Genomic DNA, 23,731 nt, shown 5'->3' with positions numbered 1-23,731 from the left:
AAACTGCGTGAGTTAGTGAGTTGACACTATTTGCTTATCATTTGCATGGTGGCACTGTTGACTTTCACTAATAACCTAGCTCTGACAGTCTTTACAGCCTTGCGGCAGGTAGGTTATGAGCCAGTCTATCATGCCATACAGCAGGATCCGCCCCCTTGTAGTGTTGCCAGGACACCTTGGAATCCCCGGAACATAGCTGATATGTCCATGTTATTTACGCTCTAATAACCAATCTCTTCTGAGGACATTCTCTGAATACCTTGTCATCTCTTCTGAGGACATTCTCTGAATACCTTGTCATCTCTGCTGAGGACAATCTCTGAATACCTTGTCATCTCTTCTGAGGACATTCTCTGAATACCTTGTCATCTCTTCTGAGGACATTCTGTGAATACCTTGTCATCTCTTCTGAGGACATTCTCTGAATACCTTGTCATCTCTGCTGAGGACATTCTCTGAATACCTTGTCATCTCTGCTGGGGATATTCTCTGAATACCTTGTCATCTCTTCTGAGGACATTCTCTGAATACCTTGTCATCTCTTCTGAGGACATTCTGTGAATACCTTGTCATCTCTTCTGAGGACATTCTCTGAATACCTTGTCATCTCTGCTGAGGACATTCTCTGAATACCTTGTCATCTCTGCTGGGGATATTCTCTGAATACCTTGTCATCTCTTCTGAGGACATTCTCTGAATACCTTGTCATCTCTTCTGAGGACATTCTCTGAATACCTTGTCATCTCTGCTGAGGACATTCTCTGAATACCTTGTCATCTCTGCTGAGGACATTCTCTGAATACCTTGTCATCTCTTCTGAGGACATTCTCTGAATACCTTGTCATCTCTTCTGAGGACATTCTCTGAATACCTTATTATCTCTTCTGAGGACATTCTCTGAATACCTTGTCATCTCTGCTGAGGACATTCTCTGAATACCTTGTCATCTCTGCTGAGGACATTCTCTGTATACCTTGCCATCTCTTCTGAGGACATTCTCTGAATACCTTGTCATCTCTGCTGGGGATATTCTCTGAATACCTTGTCATCTCTGCTGAGGACATTCTCTGAATACCTTGTCATCTCTGCTGAGGACATTCTCTGAATACCTTGTCATCTCTGCTGAGGACATTCTCTGAATACCTTGTCATCTCTGCTGAAGACATTCTCTGAATACCTTGTCATCTCTGCTGTGGACATTCTCTGAATACCTTGTCATCTCTGCTGAGGACTTTCTCTGTATACCTTGTCATCTCTTCTGAGGACATTCTCTGAATACCTTGTCATCTCTTCTGAGGACATTCTCTGAATACCTTGTCATCTCTGCTGGGGATATTCTCTGAATACCTTGTCATCTCTGCTGAGGACATTTTCTGAATACCTTGTCATCTCTGCTGAGGACATTCTCTGAATACCTTGTCATCTCTGCTGAGGACATTCTCTGAATACCTTGTCATCTCTGCTGAGGACATTCTCTGAATACCTTGTCATCTCTGCTGAGGACATTCTCTGAATACCTTGTCATCTCTGCTGTGGACATTCTCTGAATACCTTGTCATCTCTGCTGAGGACATTCTCTGAATATCTTGTCAGAGGAGCAAAGGCTTTACTTTCCCCTCTTCCCTTGTGTCTGCCTGTCATTGGTTCCTCTCTAATGTGGTCTAACATACCCAATCAGCTATGACTTCCCTAGCTCTCTATAGCCAAAGTACTGTGTCATGGTTGCCTCAGGGGAGAGGCCTGTTTGATTCGACAGATTGTTTAGACCTGCTTCAGTCAGAGTAGTAGTAGTAGGAAGAGTAGTAGGAGTAGGAGGAGTAGGAGTACTAGTAATAGTAGTAATAGTAGGAGTAGTAGTAGGATTAGGAGTGGTAGTAGTAGTACTAGTAATAGTAGGAGTGGTAGTAGCAGGAGTAGTAGGAGTAGTAGTACTAGGAGTATGAGTAGTAGTATTAGTAGTTGTAGTAGTAGTACTAGTAGTAGTAGTGGGAGGAGTAGGAGGAGGAGGAGTAGTAGGAGGAGTAGTAGGAGTAGGAGAAGGAGTAGGAGGAGTAGTAGTAGTAGTAGGAGTACGAGGGGTAGTAGTAGTAGGAGTAGGGGTAGTAGTAGTAGGAGTAGTAGTGGGAGTAGGAGGAGTAGTAGGAGTAGGAGTAGTAGTAGTAGTAGTAGGAGGAGTAGTAGGAGTAGTAGGAGTAGTAGGAGTAGTAGGAGTAGTAGGAGTAGGGGTAGTAGTAGTAGGAGTAGGGGTAGTAGTAGTAGGAGTAGTAGTGGGAGTAGGAGGAGTAGTAGGAGTAGGAGTAGTAGTAGTGGGAGTAGGAGGAGTAGTAGGAGTAGTAGGAGTAGTAGGAGTACGAGGGGTAGTAGTAGTAGGAGTAGGAGAAGGAGTAGGAGGAGTAGTAGTAGTAGGAGTAGTAGTAGTAGTAGTGGTAGGAGTAGTAGTAGTAGGAGTAGGAGAAGGAGTAGGAGGAGTAGTAGTATTCTAATAGTATAGTAGGAGTGGTAGGAGTAGTAGGAGTAGTAGTAGTATTCTAATAGTATAGTAGTAGTGGTAGGAGTAGTAGTAGTATAGTAGTCGTATTCTAATAGTATAGTAGGAGTAGTATAGTAGTAGTAATAGTATTCTAATAGTACAGTAGGAGTAGTATATTAGTAGTAATAGTATTCTAATAGTATAGTAGGAGTAGTATAGTAGTAGTAATAGTATTCTAATAGTATAGTAGTAGTGGTAGTAGCAGTAGTAGAGTAGTAGTATTCTAATAGTAGTAGGAGTAGTATGGTAGTAGTGATAGTATTCTAATAGTATAGTAGGAGTAGTATGGTAGTAGGGATAGTATTCTAATAGTATAGTAGGAGTAGTAGTACTAGGAGTGTTCCAATCTACTTTCAGTTTTGACCAGGGCCGTATAAGGTGCCGTTTGGGATGCGCACATTGCCTCTCAGTTAACCCATGAGGACCGGTCTTATTTCAGGTAGCTAGTGGTGGAAATGCAATGATCATCATGTCTTATGTCAACTCCAGTAATATTATAGCTACAAGCAGCCATTATGCACTATACCAGTACAATACATCACATCAACTGGAGCAAATACTTTGAGTCCTATTGTTTCTTTATATAACGAGGCAAGTCAGTTAATTAAGATCAAATTCTTATTTTCAATGTCAGGCCTAGGAACAGTGGGTTAACTGCCTTGTTCAGGTGCAGAACGATATATTTTTTACCTATCCAGCTCGGGGATTCAATCTTGCAACCTTTTGGTTACTAGTCCAACGCTCTAACCACTAGGCTACCTGCCGCCCCTCCACTCTAACCACTAGGCTACCTGCCGCCCCTCCACTCTAACCACTAGGCTACCTGCCGCCCCTCCACTCTAACCACTAGGCTACCTGCCGCCCCTCCACTCTAACCACTAGGCTACCTGCCGCCCCTCCACTCTAACCACTAGGCTACCTGCCGCCCCTCCACTCTAACCACTAGGCTACCTGCCGCCCCTCCACTCTAACCACTAGGCTACCTGCCGCCCCTCCACTCTAACCACTAGGCTACCTGCCGCCCCTCCACTCTAACCACTAGGCTACCTGCCGCCCCTCCACTCTAACCACTAGGCTACCTGCCGCCCTATAGGGAATATAGTGCTATTTTGGGCACAGCCATACTTTATGTCAATCAACTGATGATCAGAACATTCGATGGATCCTCTTTCACAGTTCAATCAGTGCTATCATTTTATTCATTTAATTTCCACTGCAAATTAGAGATCAAACAACATGAATCTACTCTATATGCAGTGGGATCTGCCTGGTTAAATGGTATCTGCTGCCTGGTTAAATGGGATCTGCTGGCTGGTTAAATGGGATCTGCCTGGTTAAATGGGACCTGCCTGGTTAAATGGGATCTGGCTGGTTAAATGGGATCTGGCTGGTTAAATGGGATCTGCTGGCTGGTTAAATGGGATCTGCTGGCTGGTTAAATGGGATCTGCTGGCTGGTTAAATGGGATCTGCTGGCTGGTTAAATGGGATCTGCTGGCTGGTTAAATGGGACCTGCCTGGTTAAATGGGATCTGCCTGGCTGGTTAAATGGGATCTGCTGGCTGGTTAAATGGGACCTGCCTGGTTAAATGGGATCTGCTGGCTGGTTAAATGGGATCTGCTGGCTGGTTAAATGGGATCAGCTGGCTGGTTAAATGGGACCTGCCTGGTTAAATGGGATCTGCCTGGTTAAATGGGATCTGCTGGCTGGTTAAATGGGATGAATTTATCAGATTTATCAAAATTGGGTTTGTTTTCAAATTCTTTGTGGATCTCTCTCTCTCTCTCTCTCTCTCTCTCTCTCTCTCTTTCTTCCTCCTCCTCCTCCTACAGCTAATGGCAACGATAGCAGACAGTTTAAAGGAGACCGTTCTCCCTGTGGTCCTTCCCGAGTGCTCCACGTCCGCAAGGTTCCCATCGAGGTGTCTGAGGCTGAGCTCATCTCTCTAGGAGTCCCATTCGGTAGAGTCACCAACCTGTTGATGCTGAAAGGGAAAAACCAGGTAGGAAAAAAGATTCTCCAACCAGGTTAAAACCAGGTAGAGCCCTATCGACCCTGGTCAAAAGTAGTGTACTATATAGGTCAGGGCCCACAGTAGTGCACTTTTGACAAGGGCCCATAGGGATTTTATTATAGGGAATAGGGTGCCATTTGGGATGTATATCTAGTGTCAAGATCATGTGATAGGCCTGATCACGGACAACGACGAGACAGCCTATAGGAGGAGGTCAGAGACCTGGCAGTGTGGTGCCAGGACAACAACCTCTCCCTTAACGACGAGACAGCCTATAGAGAGGAGGTCAGAGACCTGGCAGTGTGGTGCCAGGACAACAACCTCTCCCTTAACGACGAGACAGCCTATGAGGTCAGAGACCTGGCACTGTGGTGCCAGGACAACAACCTCTCCCTTAACGACGAGACAGCCTATGAGGTCAGAGATCTGGCAGTGTGGTGCCAGGACAACAACCTCTCCCTTAACAACGAGACAGCCTATGAGGTCAGAGACCTGGCGGTGTGGTGCCAGGACAACAACCTCTCCCTTAACGACGAGACAGCCTATGAGGTCAGAGACCTGGCGGTGTGGTGCCAGGACAACAACCTCTCCCACAACGACGAGACAGCCTATAGAGAGGAGGTCAGAGACCTGGCAGTGTGGTGCCAGGACAACAACCTCTCCTCAGGAGCTGATCGTGGACTACAGGAAAAGGCGGGCTGAACAAGCCCCCATTAACATTGACGGGGCTGTAGTGGAGCGGGTCAAGAGTTTCAAGTTCCTTGGTGTCCACATCACCAACGAACAATCATGGTCCAAACACACCAGGGCAGTCGTGAAGAGGGCACGACAACACCTTTTCCCTCACAGGAGACAGAAAAGATTTGTCATGGGTCCTCAGATCCTCAAAACGTTCTACAGCTGCACCATCAAGAGTATCCTGACTGGTTGCATCACCGCCTGGTATGGCAACTGCTCGGCATCTGACCGTAAGGCGCTACAGAGGGTAGTGCGTACGGCCCAGTACATCACTGGGGCCAAGCTTCCCGTCATCCAGGACCTCTATACCAGGCGGTTTCAGAGGAAGGCCCATAAAATTGTCAGATACTCCAGTCACCCAAATAATAGACTGTTCACTCTGCTACTGCATGACAAGCGGTACTGGAGTGCCAAGTCTAGGACCAAAAGGCTCCTTAACAGCTTCTACCCCCAAGCCATCAGACTGCTGAACAGTTAATAAAATGGCCACCGGACTATTTACCTTGACTTTTGACCCCCCCCCCCCTTTGTTTTTACACTGCTGCTACTCGCTGTTTATTATCTATGCATAGTCACTTCACCTACATGTACAAATTACCTCAACTAACCTGCACCCCCGCACATTTACTCGGTACCGGTGGCCCCTGTATATAGCCTCCACATTGACTCTGTACCGGTACCCCCTGTATATAGCCTCCATATTGACTCTGTACCGGTACCCCCTGTATATAGCCTCCACATTGACTTGGTACAGGTACCCCATGTATATAGCCTCCACATTGACTCTGTACCGGTACCCCCTGTATATAGCCTCCACATTGACTCTGTACCGGTACCCCCTGTATATAGCCTCCACATTGACTCTGTACCGGTACCCCCCCTGTATATAGCCTCCACATTGACTCTGTACCGGTACCCCCCTGTATATAGCCTCCACATTGACTCTGTACCGGTACCCCCTGTATATAGCCTCCACATTGACTCTGTACCGGTACCCCCTGTATATAGTCTCCACAGCCTCCACATTGACTCTGTACCGGTACCCCCTTTATATAGCCTCCACATTGACTCTGTACCGGTACCCCCTGTATATAGCCTCCACATTGACTCTGTACCAGTACCCCCTGTATATAGCCTCCACATTGACTCTGTACCAGTACCCCCTGTATATAGCCTCCACATTGACTCTGTACCAGTACTCCCTGTATATAGCCTCCACATTGACTCTGTACCGTAACACCCTGTATATAGCCTCCACATTGACTCTGTACCAGTACCCCCTGTATATAGCCTCCACATTGACTCTGTACCAGTACCTCCTGTATATAGCCTCCACATTGACTCTGTACCAGTACCCCCTGTATATAGCCTCCACATTGACTCTGTACCAGTACCCCCTGTATATAGACTCCACATTGACTCTGTACCGGTACCCCCTGTATATAGCCTCCACATTGACTCTGTACCAGTACCCCCTGTATATAGCCTCCACATTGACTCTGTACCGGTACCCCTGTATATAGCCTCCACATTGACTCTGTACCAGTACCCCCTGTATATAGCCTCCACATTGACTCTGTACCGGTACCCCTGTATATAGCCTCCACATTGACTCTGTACCAGTACCCCCTGTATATAGCCTCCACATTGACTCTGTACCAGTACACCCTGTATATAGCCTCCACATTGACTCTGTACCAGTACCCCCTGTATATAGCCTCCACATTGACTCTGTACCAGTACACCCTGTATATAGCCTCCACATTGACTCTGTACCGGTACCCCCTGTATATAGCCTCCACATTGACTCTGTACCAGTACACCCTGTATATAGCCTCCACATTGACTCTGTACCAGTACCCCCTGTATATAGCCTCCACATTGACTCTGTACCGGTACCCCCTGTATATAGCCTCCACATTGACTCTGTACCAGTACCCCCTGTATATAGCCTCCACATTGACTCTGTACCAGTACACCCTGTATATAGCCTCCACATTGACTCTGTACCAGTACACCCTGTATATAGCCTCCACATTGACTCTGTACCGGTACCCCCTGTATATAGCCTCCACATTGACTCCGTACCGGTCCCCCTGTATATAGCCTCCACATTGACTCTGTACCGGTACCCCCTGTATATAGCCTCCACATTGACTCTGTACCGGTACCCCCTGTATATAGCCTCCACATTGACTCTGTACCGTAACACCCTGTATATAGCCTCCACATTGACTCTGTACCAGTACCCCCTGTATATAGCCTCCACATTGACTCTGTACCGTAATACCCTGTATATAGCCTCCACATTGACTCTGTACCAGTACCCCCTGTATATAGCCTCCACATTGACTCTGTACCGTAACACCCTGTATATAGCCTCCACATTGACTCTGTACCGTAATACCCTGTATATAGCCTCCACATTGACTCTGTACCGTAACACCCTGTATATAGCCTCCACATTGACTCTGTACCAGTACCCCCTGTATATAGCCTCCACATTGACTCTGTACCGCAACACCCTGTATATAGCCTCCACATTGACTCTGTACCGGTACCCCCTGTATATAGCCTCCACATTGACTCTGTACCGTAACACCCTGTATATAGCCGCCACATTGACTCTGTACCGTAATACCCTGTATATAGCCTCCACATTGACTCTGTACCGTAACACCCTGTATATAGCCTCCACATTGACTCTGTACCGGTACATCCTGTATATAGCCTCCACATTGACTCTGTACCGGTACCCCCTGTATATAGCCTCCATATTGACTCTGTACCGGTACCCCCTGTATATAGCCTCCACATTGACTCTGTACCGTAACACCCTGTATATAGCCTCCACATTGACTCTGTTCCAGTACCCCCTGTATATAGCTTCGTTATTGTATAGTGTTACTATTTATTACATTTTTTTACTTTAGTTTATTTAGTAAATATTTTCTTAACTCTATTTCTTCAACTGCATTGTTGGTTTAGGGCTTGTAAGTAAGCATTTCACTCTAAGGTGAACTTGTTGTATTCAGCATGTGACAAATAAAATGTGATGTGATTTAATGCGGGCCTACTGCATGGGATACGGAGGTCCGCCTTTATTACGAAGATGCCAATTCAGACCAGAAGTAGGAAACTTTGGAGACGTCCCAAATGGCACCCTATTCCCTATGTAGTGCACTACTTTTAATGAGCACCAATGGGGTGCAGGACAGGGTTGGAGGGTTCAACATTTTAATGAAGGTTAATTGGAGGCTAGATAAGGAAATGCCCTGTGTCCCCACGTTCTGCTCAAGGACCCTTTCCCATTCAAATGGAAATATAATGTTAAGACCAGAATAGAGGTACTCCATGTCCTGGATGTTCTTTTCATTTAATAGAATTTAATTTAATTTAATTTAACCTTTATTTAACTAGGCAACTCAGTTAAGAACAAATTCTTATTTTACAATGAAAAGGCAAAAGGCCTCCTGCGGGGACTGGGGCCTTGGATTAAAAATAAATAAATAAATACAATATAAATATAGGACAAAACACACATCACGACAAGAGAGACGACACAACACTACATAAAGAGAGACCTAAGACAACAACATAGCATGGCAGCAACACATGACAACACAGCATGGTAGCAACACAACATGACAACAACATGGCAGCAACACAACATGACACCAACATGGCAGCAACACATGACAACACAGCATGGTAGCAACACAACATGACAACAACATGGCAGCAACACAACATGACAACAACATGGTAGCAACACAACATGACAACAACATGGTAGCAACACAACATGACAACAACATGGCAGCAACACAACATGACAACAACATGGTAGAAACACAACTTGACAACAACATGGTAGAAACACAACATGACAACAACATGGCAGCAACACAACATGACAACAACATGGTAGCACCACAACATGACAACAGCATGGTAGCAACACAACATGACAACAACATGGTAGCAACACAACATGACAACAACATGGTAGCAACACAACATGGCAGCAGCACAAAACTGATGTAGGCTCAATTCTGATGCATACTCGTTATCGTTACTCGTTATCGTTACTCGTTATCGTTACCCGTTAACGTTACTCGTTATTGTTACTCATTGTGTATTTATTATTAGGTGTTATTACTTTTCTATTGTTTCTCTATTTTCTTTCTCTCTGTATTGTTGGGAAGGTCCTGTCAGTAAACATTTCCCTGTTAGTCTACACCTGTTGTTTACCAAGCATTTCACTGTTAGTCTACACCTGTTGTTTACCAAGCATTTCACTGTTAGTCTACACCTGTTGTTTACCAAGCATTTCACTGTTAGTCTACACCTGTTGTTTACCAAGCATTTCACTGTTAGTCTACACCTGTTGTTTACCAAGCATTTCACTGTTAGTCTACACCTGTTGTTTACCAAGCATTTACCTGTTAGTCTACACCTGTTGTTTACCAAGCATTTACCTGTTAGTCTACACCTGTTGTTTACCAAGCATTTCACTGTTGGTCTACACCTGTTGTTTACCAAGCATTTCACTGTTAGTCTACACCTGTTGTTTACCAAGCATTTACCTGTTAGTCTACACCTGTTGTTTACCAAGCATCTCACTGTTAGTCTACACCTGTTGTTTACCAAGCATTTACCTGTTAGTCTACACCTGTTGTTTACCAAGCATTTACCTGTTAGTCTACACCTGTTGTTTACCAAGCATCTCACTGTTAGTCTACACCTGTTGTTTACCAAGCATGTGACGAATACCATTGTATTGTATTTGATACTGTCCAATTTATTTGGCTTGATGGGTTTGATTAGCTGTCATAAGAGGTGCTATGTTCTACCTGCGAAGAGTTCAGCATCTCATAATGAGATGAGTCTGAGTGATTCTTATTCAATACCATCCTAGTCATATTATACTCCACTGCACGGGTTTTCCTGAATCAGTTTCATTGTCCCTATAGTATTGTCTCTTGAAGGTGCAGAAGCCAGAAGGACAACTAAATGACATCGCAGATCAGATGTTAACATTTGTACCACTGAGACGACTAGATGATTTTATGAGATTTCCTAGGCTTCTGTAGCATCCGTAAGAAATGATCAGGCCCAGTACCTACCTAGCTAACGTGCAGCTGTCTTCTGAAACAAACTATGGTCGATTATTACCCAGCATCATTCTCATTCAACAGTCTCACGTTCAACACTACTTTAATGAAGTGAGATCAGGGCCAACGAAATACCACGTTAACGTTTCCTTTTCCGTTTTCCCCCTATAGCTTTGTCTTGTACTAAGTGTCTAACTTTAGTGTCCCTGTGTTCCCTCCCTAACCAACCAGGCTTTTATAGAAATGGCTTCTGAAGAGGCAGCGATCACCATGGTGAACTACTACACCACAGCAACACCTCACGTCCGCAACCAGCCAGTCTACATCCAGTACTCCAACCACCGCGAACTCAAGACAGACAACCTACCCAATCAGGGGGTGAGTACAGTCCAACCTGACCAATCAGGGGCTGAGTACAGTCCAACCTGACCAATCAGGGGCTGAGTACAGTCCAACCTGACCAATCAGGGGCTGAGTACAGTCCAACCTGACCAATCAGGGGCTGAGTACAGTCCAACCTGACCAATCAGGGGCTGAGTACAGTCCAACCTGACCAATCAGGGGCTGAGTACAGTCCAACCTGACCAATCAGGGGCTGAGTACAGTCCAACCTGACCAATCAGGGGCTGAGTACAGTCCAACCTGACCAATCAGGGGTTTAGGACAGTCCAACCTGACCAATCAGGGGCTGAGTACAGTCCAACCTGACCAATCAGGGGCTGAGTACAGTCCAACCTGACCAATCAGGGGTTTAGGACAGTCCAACCTGACCAATCAGGGGTTTAGGACAGTCCAACCTGACCAATCAGAGCCCACCACATGGACAGTACATGGTCCTTGCCCTGAACAGCCACTGTGTGTGCGTCCCAAACAACCTATTCCCTATGGGCCCTGGTCAAAAGCACTAAAGACTGTAGGTTACAGGTTATACTGTAGGTTACAGGTTATACTGTAGGTTACAGGTTATACTGTAGGTTACAGGTTACCGGTTATACTGTAGGTTACAGGTTATACTGTAGGTTATAGGTTACAGGTTATACTGTAGGTTACAGGTTATACTATAGGTTACAGGTTATACTGTAGGTTATAGGTTACAGGTTATACTGTAGGTTACAGGTTATACTGTAGGTTACAGGTTATACTGTAGGTTACAGGTTACAGGTTTTACTGTAGGTTACAGGTTATACTGTAGGTTATAGGTTACAGGTTATACTGTAGGTTACAGGTTATACTGTAGGTTACAGGTTATACAGGTTATACTGTAGGTTACAGGTTGTACTGTAGGTTACAGGTTATACTGTAGGTTACAGGTTACAGGTTATACTGTAGGTTACAGGTTATACTGTAGGTTACAGGTTATACTGTAGGTTACAGGTTACAGGTTATACTGTAGGTTACAGGTTATACTGTAGGTTACAGGTTATACTGTAGGTTACAGGTTACAGGTTATACTGTAGGTTACAGGTTATACTGTAGGTTACAGGTTACACTATAGGTTACAGGTTATACTGTAGGTTACAGGTTATACTGTAGGTTACAGGTTATACTGTAGGTTACAGGTTACAGGTTATACTGTAGGTTACAGCTTACAGGTTATACTGTAGGTTACAGGTTATACTGTAGGTTACAGGTTACACTGTAGGTTACAGGTTATACTGTAGGTTACAGGTTATACTGTAGGTTATAGGTTATACTGTAGGTTACAGGTTATACTGTAGGTTACAGGTTACAGGTTATACTGTAGGTTACAGGTTATACTGTAGGTTACAGGTTATACTGTAGGTTATAGGTTATACTGTAGGTTACAGGTTATACTGTAGGTTACAGGTTATACTGTAGGTTACAGGTTGTACTGTAGGTTACAGGTTATACTGTAGATTACAGGTTACAGGTTATACTGTAGGTTACAGGTTACAGGTTATACTGTAGGTTACAGGTTATACTGTAGGTTATAGGTTGTACTGTAGGTTACAGGTTATACTGTAGGTTACAGGTTATACTGTAGGTTACAGGTTACAGGTTATACTGTAGGTTACAGGTTATACTGTAGGTTATAGGTTGTACTGTAGGTTACAGGTTACAGGTTATACTGTAGGTTACAGGTTATACTGTAGGTTACAGGTTATACTGTAGGTTACAGGTTATACTATAGGTTATAGGTTATACTGTAGGTTACAGGTAATACTGTAGGTTACAGGTTATACTGTAGGTTATAGGTTATACTGTAGGTTATTGGTTATACTGTAGGTCATAGGTTACAGGTTATACTGTAGGTTATAGGTTACAGGTTATACTGTAGGTTACACGTTATACTGTAGGTTACAGGCTATACTGTAGGTTACAGGTTATACTGTAGGTTATTGGTTATACTTTAGGTTACAGGTTATACTGTAGGTTACAGGTTATACTGTAGGTTACAGGTTATACTGTAGGTTATAGGTTACAGGTTACAGGTTATACTATAGGTTACAGGTTATACTGTAGGTTATAGGTTACAGGTTATACTGTAGGTTACAGGTTATACTGTAGGTTACAGGTTCTACAGTAGGTTACAGGTTATACTGTAGGTTATAGGTTACAGGTTATACTGTAGGTTACAGGTTATACTGTAGGTTACAGGTTATACTGTAGGTTATAGGTTACAGGTTATACTATAGGTTACAGGTTATACTGTAGGTTATAGGTTACAGGTTATACTGTAGGTTACAGGTTATACTGTAGGTTATAGGTTACAGGTTATACTGTAGGTTACAGGTTATACTGTAGGTTACAGGTTATACTGTAGGTTACAGGTTACAGGTTTTACTGTAGGTTACAGGTTATACTGTAGGTTATAGGTTACAGGTTATACTGTAGGTTACAGGTTATACTGTAGGTTACAGGTTATACTGTAGGTTACAGGTTACAGGTTTTACTGTAGGTTACAGGTTATACTGTAGGTTATAGGTTACAGGTTATACTGTAGGTTACAGGTTATACTGTAGGTTACAGGTTATACTGTAGGTTACAGGTTGTACTGTAGGTTACAGGTTATACTGTAGGTTATAGGTTACAGGTTATACTGTAGGTTACACGTTATACTGTAGGTTACAGGCTATACTGTAGGTTACAGGTTATACTGTAGGTTATTGGTTATACTTTAGGTTACAGGTTAGACTGTAGGTTACAGGTTATAATGTAGGTTACAGGTTATACTGTAGGTTATAGGTTACAGGTTACAGGTTATACTATAGGTTACAGGTTATACTGTAGGTTATAGGTTACAGGTTATACTGTAGGTTACAGGTTATACTGTAGGTTACAGGTTATACAGTAGGTTACAGGTTATACTGTAGGTTATAGGTTACAGGTTATACTGTAGGTTACAGGTTATACTGTAGGTTACAGGTTATACTGTAGGTTATAGGTTACAGGTTATACTATAGGTTACAGGTTATACTGTAGGTTATAGGTTACAGGTTATACTGTAGGTTACAGGTTATACTGTAGGTTATAGGTTACAGGTTATACTGTAGGTTACAGGTTATACTGTAGGTTACAGGTTACAGGTTATACTGTAGGTTACAGGTTGTACTGTAGGTTACAGGTTATACTGTAGGTTACAGGTTATACTGTAGGTTACAGGTTACACTGTAGGTTACAGGTTATACTGTAGGTTACAGATTATACTGTAGGTTATAGGTTATACTGTAGGTTACAGGTTATACTGTAGGTTACAGGTTACAGGTTATACTGTAGGTTACAGGTTATACTGTAGGTTACAGGTTATACTGTAGGTTATAGGTTATACTGTAGGTTACAGGTTATACTGTAGGTTACAGGTTATACTGTAGGTTACAGGTTATACTGTAGATTACAGGTTACAGGTTATACTGTAGGTTACAGGTTACAGGTTATACTGTAGGTTACAGGTTATACTGTAGGTTATAGGTTGTACTGTAGGTTACAGGTTATACTGTAGGTTACAGGTTATACTGTAGGTTACAGGTTACAGGTTATACTGTAGGTTACAGGTTATACTGTAGGTTATAGGTTGTACTGTAGGTTACAGGTTATACTGTAGGTTACAGGTTATACTGTAGGTTATAGGTTACAGGTTATACTGTAGGTTACAGGTTGTACTGTAGGTTACAGGTTATACTGTAGGTTACAGGTTATACTGTAGGTTATAGGTTATACTGTAGGTTATTGGTTATACTGTAGGTCATAGGTTACAGGTTATACTGTAGGTTATAGGTTACAGGTTATACTGTAGGTTACACGTTATACTGTAGGTTACAGGCTATACTGTAGGTTACAGGTTATACTGTAGGTTATTGGTTATACTTTAGGTTACAGGTTATACTGTAGGTTACAGGTTATACTGTAGGTTACAGGTTATACTGTAGGTTATAGGTTACAGGTTACAGGTTATACTATAGGTTACAGGTTATACTGTAGGTTATAGGTTACAGGTTATACTGTAGGTTACAGGTTATACAGTAGGTTACAGTTTATACTGTAGGTTATAGGTTACAGGTTATACTGTAGGTTACAGGTTATACTGTAGGTTACAGGTTATACTGTAGGTTATAGGTTACAGGTTATACTATAGGTTACAGGTTATACTGTAGGTTATAGGTTACAGGTTATACTGTAGGTTACAGGTTATACTGTAGGTTATAGGTTACAGGTTATACTGTAGGTTACAGGTTATACTGTAGGTTACAGGTTACAGGTTATACTGTAGGTTACAGGTTGTACTGTAGGTTACAGGTTATACTGTAGGTTATAGGTTATACTGTAGGTTATAGGTTACAGGTTATACTGTAGGTTACAGGTTACAGGTTATACTGTAGGTTACAGGTTATACTGTAGGTTACAGGTTGTACTGTAGGTTACAGGTTATACTGTACGTTATAGGTTATACTGTAGGTTATAGGTTACAGGTTATACTGTAGGTTACAGGTTGTACTGTAGGTTACAGGTTATACTGTAGGTTACAGGTTATACTGTAGGTTATAGGTTATACTGTAGGTTACAGGTTATACTGTAGGTTACAGGTTATACTGTAGGTTATAGGTTACAGGTTATACTGTAGGTTACAGGTTACAGGTTATACTGTAGGTTACAGGTTATACTGTAGGTTACAGGTTATACTGTAGGTTATAGGTTACAGGTTATACTGTAGGTTACAGGTTATACTGTAGGTTACAGGTTAAACTGTAGGTTATAGGTTATACTGTAGGTTATAGGTTACAGGTTATACTGTAGGTTACAGGTTATACTGTAGGTTACAGGTTATACTGTAGGTTATAGGTTACAGGTTATACTGTAGGTTACAGGTTGTACTGTAGGTTACAGGTTATACTGTAGGTTGCAGGTTACAGGTTATACTGTAGGTTACAGGTTATACTGTAGGTTACAGGTTGTACTGTAGGTTACAGGTTATACTTTAGGTTACAGGTTATACTGTAGGTTATAGGTTACAGGTTATACTGTAGGTTACAGGTTATACTGTAGGTTATAGGTTGTACTGTAGGTTACAGGTTACAGGTTATACTGTAGGTTACAGGTTATACTGTAGGTTACAGGTTGTACTGTAGGTTACAGGTTACAGGTTATACTGTAGGTTACAGGTTATACTGTAGGTTACAGGTTATACTGTATGTTATAGGTTATACTGTAGGTTACAGGTTATACTGTAGGTTACAGGTTATACTGTAGGTTACAGGTTATACTGTAGGTTACAGGTTACAGGTTATACTGTAGGTTACAGGTTATACTGTAGGTTATAGGTTACAGGTTATACTGTAGGTTACAGGTTATACTGTAGGTTATAGGTTACAGGTTATACTGTAGGTTATAGGTTATACTGTAGGTTACAGGTTATACTGTAGGTTACAGGTTATACTGTAGGTTATAGGTTACAGGTTATACTGTAGGTTACAGGTTATACTGTAGATTATAGGTTATACTGTAGGTTACAGGTTATAGGTTATACTGTAGATTATAGGTTACAGGTTATGCTGTAGGTTATAGGTTATACTTTAGGTTACAGGTTGTACTGTAGGTTATAGGTTATACTGTAGGTTATAGGTTATACTGTAGGTTACAGGTTACAGGTTATACTGTAGATTATAGGTTACAGGTTATACTATAGGTTACAGGTTATACTGTAGGTTATAGGTTACAGGTTATACTGTAGGTTACAGGTTATACTGTAGGTTACAGGTTATACTGTAGGTTATAGGTTACAGGTTATACTGTAGGTTACAGGTTATACTGTAGGTTACAGGTTATACTATAGGTTACAGGTTATACTGTAGGTTATAGGTTACAGGTTATACTGTAGGTTACAGGTTATACTGTAGGTTATAGGTTACAGGTTATACTGTAGGTTACAGGTTATACTGTAGGTTATAGGTTACAGGTTATACTGTAGGTTATAGGTTATACTGTAGGTTACAGGTTATACTGTAGGTTTCAGGTTATACTGTAGGTTATAGGTTACAGGTTATACTGTAGGTTACAGGTTATACTGTAGGTTACAGGTTATACTGTAGGTTACAGGTTATACTGTAGGTTATAGGTTACAGGTTATACTGTATTTTACAGGTTATACTGTAGGTTATAGGTTATACTGTAGGTTACAGGTTATAGGTTATACTGTAGATTATAGGTTACAGGTTATACTGTAGGTTACAGGTTATACTGTAGGTTAAAGGTTATACTGTAGGTTACAGGTTGTACTGTAGGTTATAGGTTATACTGTAGGTTACAGGTTATACTGTAGGTTAAAGGTTATACTGTAGGTTACAGGTTGTACTGTAGGTTATAGGTTATACTGTAGGTTATAGGTTATACTGTAGGTTACAGGTTACAGGTTATACTGTAGATTATAGGTTACAGGTTATACTGTAGGTTACAGGTTATACTGTAGGTTACAGGTTTTACTGTAGGTTACAGGTTATACTGTAGGTTACAGGTTATACTATAGGGTACAGGTTATACTGTAGGTTATAGGTTACAGGTTATACTGTAGGTTACAGGTTATACTGTAGGTTACAGGTTATACTATAGGTTACAGGTTATACTGTAGGTTATAGGTTACAGGTTATACTGTAGGTTACAGGTTATACTGTAGGTTACAGGTTATACTGTAGGTTACAGGTTACAGGTTACAGGTTATACTGTAGGTTACAGGTTATACTGTAGGTTATAGGTTATACTGTAGGTTACAGGTTATACTGTAGGTTACAGGTTACAGGTTATACTGTAGGTTACAGGTTATACTGTAGGTTATAGGTTATACTGTAGGTTACAGGTTATACTGTAGGTTACAGGTTATACTGTAGGTTATAGGTTACAGGTTATACTGTAGGTTATAGGTTACAGGTTACAGGTTATACTGTAGGTTATAGGTTATACTGTAGGTTATAGGTTACAGGTTGTACTGTAGGTTACAGGTTATACTGTAGGTTACAGGTTATACTGTAGGTTATAGGTTACAGGTTATACTGTAGGTTACAGGTTATACTGTAGGTTATAGGTTATACTGTAGGTTACAGGTTATACTGTAGGTTACAGGTTATACTGTAGGTTACAGGTTATACTGTAGGTTGTAGGTTACAGGTTATACTGTAGGTTATAGGTTACAGGTTATACTGTAGGTTATAGGTTATACTGTAGGTTATAGGTTACAGGTTTTACTGTAGGTTACAGGTTATACTGTAGGTTACAGGTTATACTGTAGGTTACAGGTTATACTGTAGGTTATAGGTTACAGGTTATACTGTAGGTTACAGGTTATACTGTAGGTTATAGGTTACAGGTTATACTGTAGGTTATAGGTTATACTGTAGGTTACAGGTTATACTGTAGGTTACAGGTTATACTGTAGGTTATAGGTTACAGGTTATACTGTAGGTTACAGGTTGTACTGTAGGTTACAGGTAATACTGTAGGTTACAGGTTATACTGTAGGTTATAGGTTATACTGTAGGTTATTGGTTATACTGTAGGTCATAGGTTACAGGTTATACTGTAGGTTATAGGTTACAGGTTATACTGTAGGTTACACGTTATACTGTAGGTTACAGGCTATACTGTAGGTTACAGGTTATACTGTAGGTTATTGGTTATACTTTAGGTTACAGGTTATACTGTAGGTTACAGGTTATACTGTAGGTTACAGGTTATACTGTAGGTTATAGGTTACAGGTTACAGGTTATACTATAGGTTACAGGTTATACTGTAGGTTATAGGTTACAGGTTATACTGTAGGTTACAGGTTATACTGTAGGTTACAGGTTATACAGTAGGTTACAGGTTATACTGTAGGTTATAGGTTACAGGTTATACTGTAGGTTACAGGTTATACTGTAGGTTACAGGTTATACTGTAGGTTATAGGTTACAGGTTATACTATAGGTTACAGGTTATACTGTAGGTTATAGGTTACAGGTTATACTGTAGGTTACAGGTTATACTGTAGGTTATAGGTTACAGGTTATACTGTAGGTTACAGGTTATACTGTAGGTTACAGGTTATACTGTAGGTTACAGGTTGTACTGTAGGTTACAGGTTATACTGTAGGTTACAGGTTACAGGTTTTACTGTAGGTTACAGGTTATACTGTAGGTTATAGGTTACAGGTTATACTGTAGGTTACAGGTTATACTGTAGGTTACAGGTTATACTGTAGGTTACAGGTTACAGGTTTTACTGTAGGTTACAGGTTATACTGTAGGTTATAGGTTACAGGTTATACTGTAGGTTACAGGTTATACTGTAGGTTACAGGTTATACTGTAGGTTACAGGTTGTACTGTAGGTTACAGGTTATACTGTAGGTTATAGGTTACAGGTTATACTGTAGGTTACACGTTATACTGTAGGTTACAGGCTATACTGTAGGTTACAGGTTATACTGTAGGTTATTGGTTATACTTTAGGTTACAGGTTAGACTGTAGGTTACAGGTTATAATGTAGGTTACAGGTTATACTGTAGGTTATAGGTTACAGGTTACAGGTTATACTATAGGTTACAGGTTATACTGTAGGTTATAGGTTACAGGTTATACTGTAGGTTACAGGTTATACTGTAGGTTACAGGTTATACAGTAGGTTACAGGTTATACTGTAGGTTATAGGTTACAGGTTATACTGTAGGTTACAGGTTATACTGTAGGTTACAGGTTATACTGTAGGTTATAGGTTACAGGTTATACTATAGGTTACAGGTTATACTGTAGGTTATAGGTTACAGGTTATACTGTAGGTTACAGGTTATACTGTAGGTTATAGGTTACAGGTTATACTGTAGGTTACAGGTTATACTGTAGGTTACAGGTTACAGGTTATACTGTAGGTTACAGGTTGTACTGTAGGTTACAGGTTATACTGTAGGTTACAGGTTATACTGTAGGTTACAGGTTACACTGTAGGTTACAGGTTATACTGTAGGTTACAGATTATACTGTAGGTTATAGGTTATACTGTAGGTTACAGGTTATACTGTAGGTTACAGGTTACAGGTTATACTGTAGGTTACAGGTTATACTGTAGGTTACAGGTTATACTGTAGGTTATAGGTTATACTGTAGGTTATAGGTTACAGGTTATACTGTAGGTTACAGGTTATACTGTAGATTACAGGTTACAGGTTATACTGTAGGTTACAGGTTACAGGTTATACTGTAGGTTACAGGTTATACTGTAGGTTATAGGTTGTACTGTAGGTTACAGGTTATACTGTAGGTTACAGGTTATACTGTAGGTTACAGGTTACAGGTTATACTGTAGGTTACAGGTTATACTGTAGGTTATAGGTTGTACTGTAGGTTACAGGTTATACTGTAGGTTACAGGTTATACTGTAGGTTATAGGTTACAGGTTATACTGTAGGTTACAGGTTGTACTGTAGGTTACAGGTTATACTGTAGGTTACAGGTTATACTGTAGGTTATAGGTTATACTGTAGGTTATTGGTTATACTGTAGGTCATAGGTTACAGGTTATACTGTAGGTTATAGGTTACAGGTTATACTGTAGGTTACACGTTATACTGTAGGTTACAGGCTATACTGTAGGTTACAGGTTATACTGTAGGTTATTGGTTATACTTTAGGTTACAGGTTATACTGTAGGTTACAGGTTATACTGTAGGTTACAGGTTATACTGTAGGTTATAGGTTACAGGTTACAGGTTATACTATAGGTTACAGGTTATACTGTAGGTTACAGGTTATACTGTAGGTTACAGGTTATACTGTAGGTTATAGGTTACAGGTTATACTATAGGTTACAGGTTATACTGTAGGTTATAGGTTACAGGTTATACTGTAGGTTACAGGTTATACTGTAGGTTATAGGTTACAGGTTATACTGTAGGTTACAGGTTATACTGTAGGTTACAGGTTACAGGTTATACTGTAGGTTACAGGTTGTACTGTAGGTTACAGGTTATACTGTAGGTTATAGGTTATACTGTAGGTTATAGGTTACAGGTTATACTGTAGGTTACAGGTTACAGGTTATACTGTAGGTTACAGGTTATACTGTAGGTTACAGTTTGTACTGTAGGTTACAGGTTATACTGTACGTTATAGGTTATACTGTAGGTTATAGGTTACAGGTTATACTGTAGGTTACAGGTTGTACTGTAGGTTACAGGTTATACTGTAGGTTACAGGTTATACTGTAGGTTATAGGTTATACTGTAGGTTACAGGTTATACTGTAGGTTACAGGTTATACTGTAGGTTATAGGTTACAGGTTATACTGTAGGTTACAGGTTACAGGTTATACTGTAGGTTACAGGTTATACTGTAGGTTACAGGTTATACTGTAGGTTATAGGTTACAGGTTATACTGTAGGTTACAGGTTATACTGTAGGTTATAGGTTAAACTGTAGGTTATAGGTTATACTGTAGGTTATAGGTTACAGGTTATACTGTAGGTTACAGGTTATACTGTAGGTTACAGGTTATACTGTAGGTTATAGGTTACAGGTTATACTGTAGGTTACAGGTTGTACTGTAGGTTACAGGTTATACTGTAGGTTGCAGGTTACAGGTTATACTGTAGGTTACAGGTTATACTGTAGGTTACAGGTTGTACTGTAGGTTACAGGTTATACTTTAGGTTACAGGTTATACTGTAGGTTATAGGTTATACTGTAGGTTACAGGTTATACTGTATGTTATAGGTTGTACTGTAGGTTACAGGTTATACTTTAGGTTACAGGTTATACTGTAGGTTATAGGTTACAGGTTATACTGTAGGTTACAGGTTATACTGTAGGTTATAGGTTGTACTGTAGGTTACAGGTTACAGGTTATACTGTAGGTTACAGGTTATACTGTAGGTTACAGGTTGTACTGTAGGTTACAGGTTACAGGTTATACTGTAGGTTACAGGTTATACTGTAGGTTACAGGTTATACTGTATGTTATAGGTTATACTGTAGGTTACAGGTTATACTGTAGGTTACAGGTTATACTGTAGGTTACAGGTTATACTGTAGGTTACAGGTTACAGGTTATACTGTAGGTTACAGGTTATACTGTAGGTTATAGGTTACAGGTTATACTGTAGGTTACAGGTTATACTGTAGGTTATAGGTTACAGGTTATACTGTAGGTTATAGGTTATACTGTAGGTTACAGGTTATACTGTAGGTTACAGGTTATACTGTAGGTTATAGGTTACAGGTTATACTGTAGGTTACAGGTTATACTGTAGGTTATAGGTTATACTGTAGGTTACAGGTTATAGGTTATACTGTAGATTATAGGTTACAGGTTATGCTGTAGGTTATAGGTTATACTTTAGGTTACAGGTTGTACTGTAGGTTATAGGTTATACTGTAGGTTATAGGTTATACTGTAGGTTACAGGTTACAGGTTATACTGTAGATTATAGGTTACAGGTTATACTATAGGTTACAGGTTATACTGTAGGTTATAGGTTACAGGTTATACTGTAGGTTACAGGTTATACTGTAGGTTACAGGTTATACTGTAGGTTATAGGTTACAGGTTATACTGTAGGTTACAGGTTATACTGTAGGTTACAGGTTATACTATAGGTTACAGGTTATACTGTAGGTTATAGGTTACAGGTTATACTGTAGGTTACAGGTTATACTGTAGGTTATGGGTTACAGGTTATACTGTAGGTTACAGGTTATACTGTAGGTTATAGGTTACAGGTTATACTGTAGGTTATAGGTTATACTGTAGGTTACAGGTTATACTGTAGGTTTCAGGTTATACTGTAGGTTATAGGTTACAGGTTATACTGTAGGTTACAGGTTATACTGTAGGTTACAGGTTATACTGTAGGTTATAGGTTACAGGTTATACTGTATTTTACAGGTTATACTGTAGGTTATAGGTTATACTGTAGGTTACAGGTTATAGGTTATACTGTAGATTATAGGTTACAGGTTATACTGTAGGTTACAGGTTATACTGTAGGTTAAAGGTTATACTGTAGGTTACAGGTTGTACTGTAGGTTATAGGTTATACTGTAGGTTACAGGTTATACTGTAGGTTAAAGGTTATACTGTAGGTTACAGGTTGTACTGTAGGTTATAGGTTATACTGTAGGTTATAGGTTATACTGTAGGTTACAGGTTACAGGTTATACTGTAGATTATAGGTTACAGGTTATACTGTAGGTTACAGGTTATACTGTAGGTTACAGGTTTTACTGTAGGTTACAGGTTATACTGTAGGTTACAGGTTATACTATAGGGTACAGGTTATACTGTAGGTTATAGGTTACAGGTTATACTGTAGGTTACAGGTTATACTGTAGGTTACAGGTTATACTATAGGTTACAGGTTATACTGTAGGTTATAGGTTACAGGTTATACTGTAGGTTACAGGTTATACTGTAGGTTACAGGTTATACTGTAGGTTACAGGTTACAGGTTACAGGTTATACTGTAGGTTACAGGTTATACTGTAGGTTATAGGTTATACTGTAGGTTACAGGTTATACTGTAGGTTACAGGTTACAGGTTATACTGTAGGTTACAGGTTATACTGTAGGTTATAGGTTATACTGTAGGTTACAGGTTATACTGTAGGTTACAGGTTATACTGTAGGTTATAGGTTACAGGTTATACTGTAGGTTATAGGTTACAGGTTACAGGTTATACTGTAGGTTATAGGTTATACTGTAGGTTATAGGTTACAGGTTGTACTGTAGGTTACAGGTTATACTGTAGGTTACAGGTTATACTGTAGGTTATAGGTTACAGGTTATACTGTAGGTTACAGGTTATACTGTAGGTTATAGGTTATACTGTAGGTTACAGGTTATACTGTAGGT

At 40.5% G+C, this 23,731-nt stretch overlaps 1 protein-coding gene across 1 annotated transcript in view; it reads left to right on the top strand.

Annotated features, from left to right (window-relative positions):
* LOC115160185 (polypyrimidine tract-binding protein 3-like) overlaps positions 1 to 23,731 on the top strand; it is a 98,894-nt gene that overhangs the window by 46,243 nt on the left and 28,920 nt on the right. Inside the window, 2 exon segments of the mRNA XM_029710567.1 lie at positions 4,363 to 4,532; positions 10,631 to 10,777. Coding sequence (XP_029566427.1) covers positions 4,363 to 4,532; positions 10,631 to 10,777 — 317 coding nt within the window.

Source organism: Salmo trutta, chromosome 23 (genome assembly GCF_901001165.1).
Source record: "Salmo trutta chromosome 23, fSalTru1.1, whole genome shotgun sequence".
Classification (NCBI taxonomy): domain Eukaryota; kingdom Metazoa; phylum Chordata; class Actinopteri; order Salmoniformes; family Salmonidae; genus Salmo; species Salmo trutta.
The sequence above is the reverse complement of the archived record's forward strand: the minus strand, read 5'-3'. Positions and strand labels throughout refer to the sequence as shown.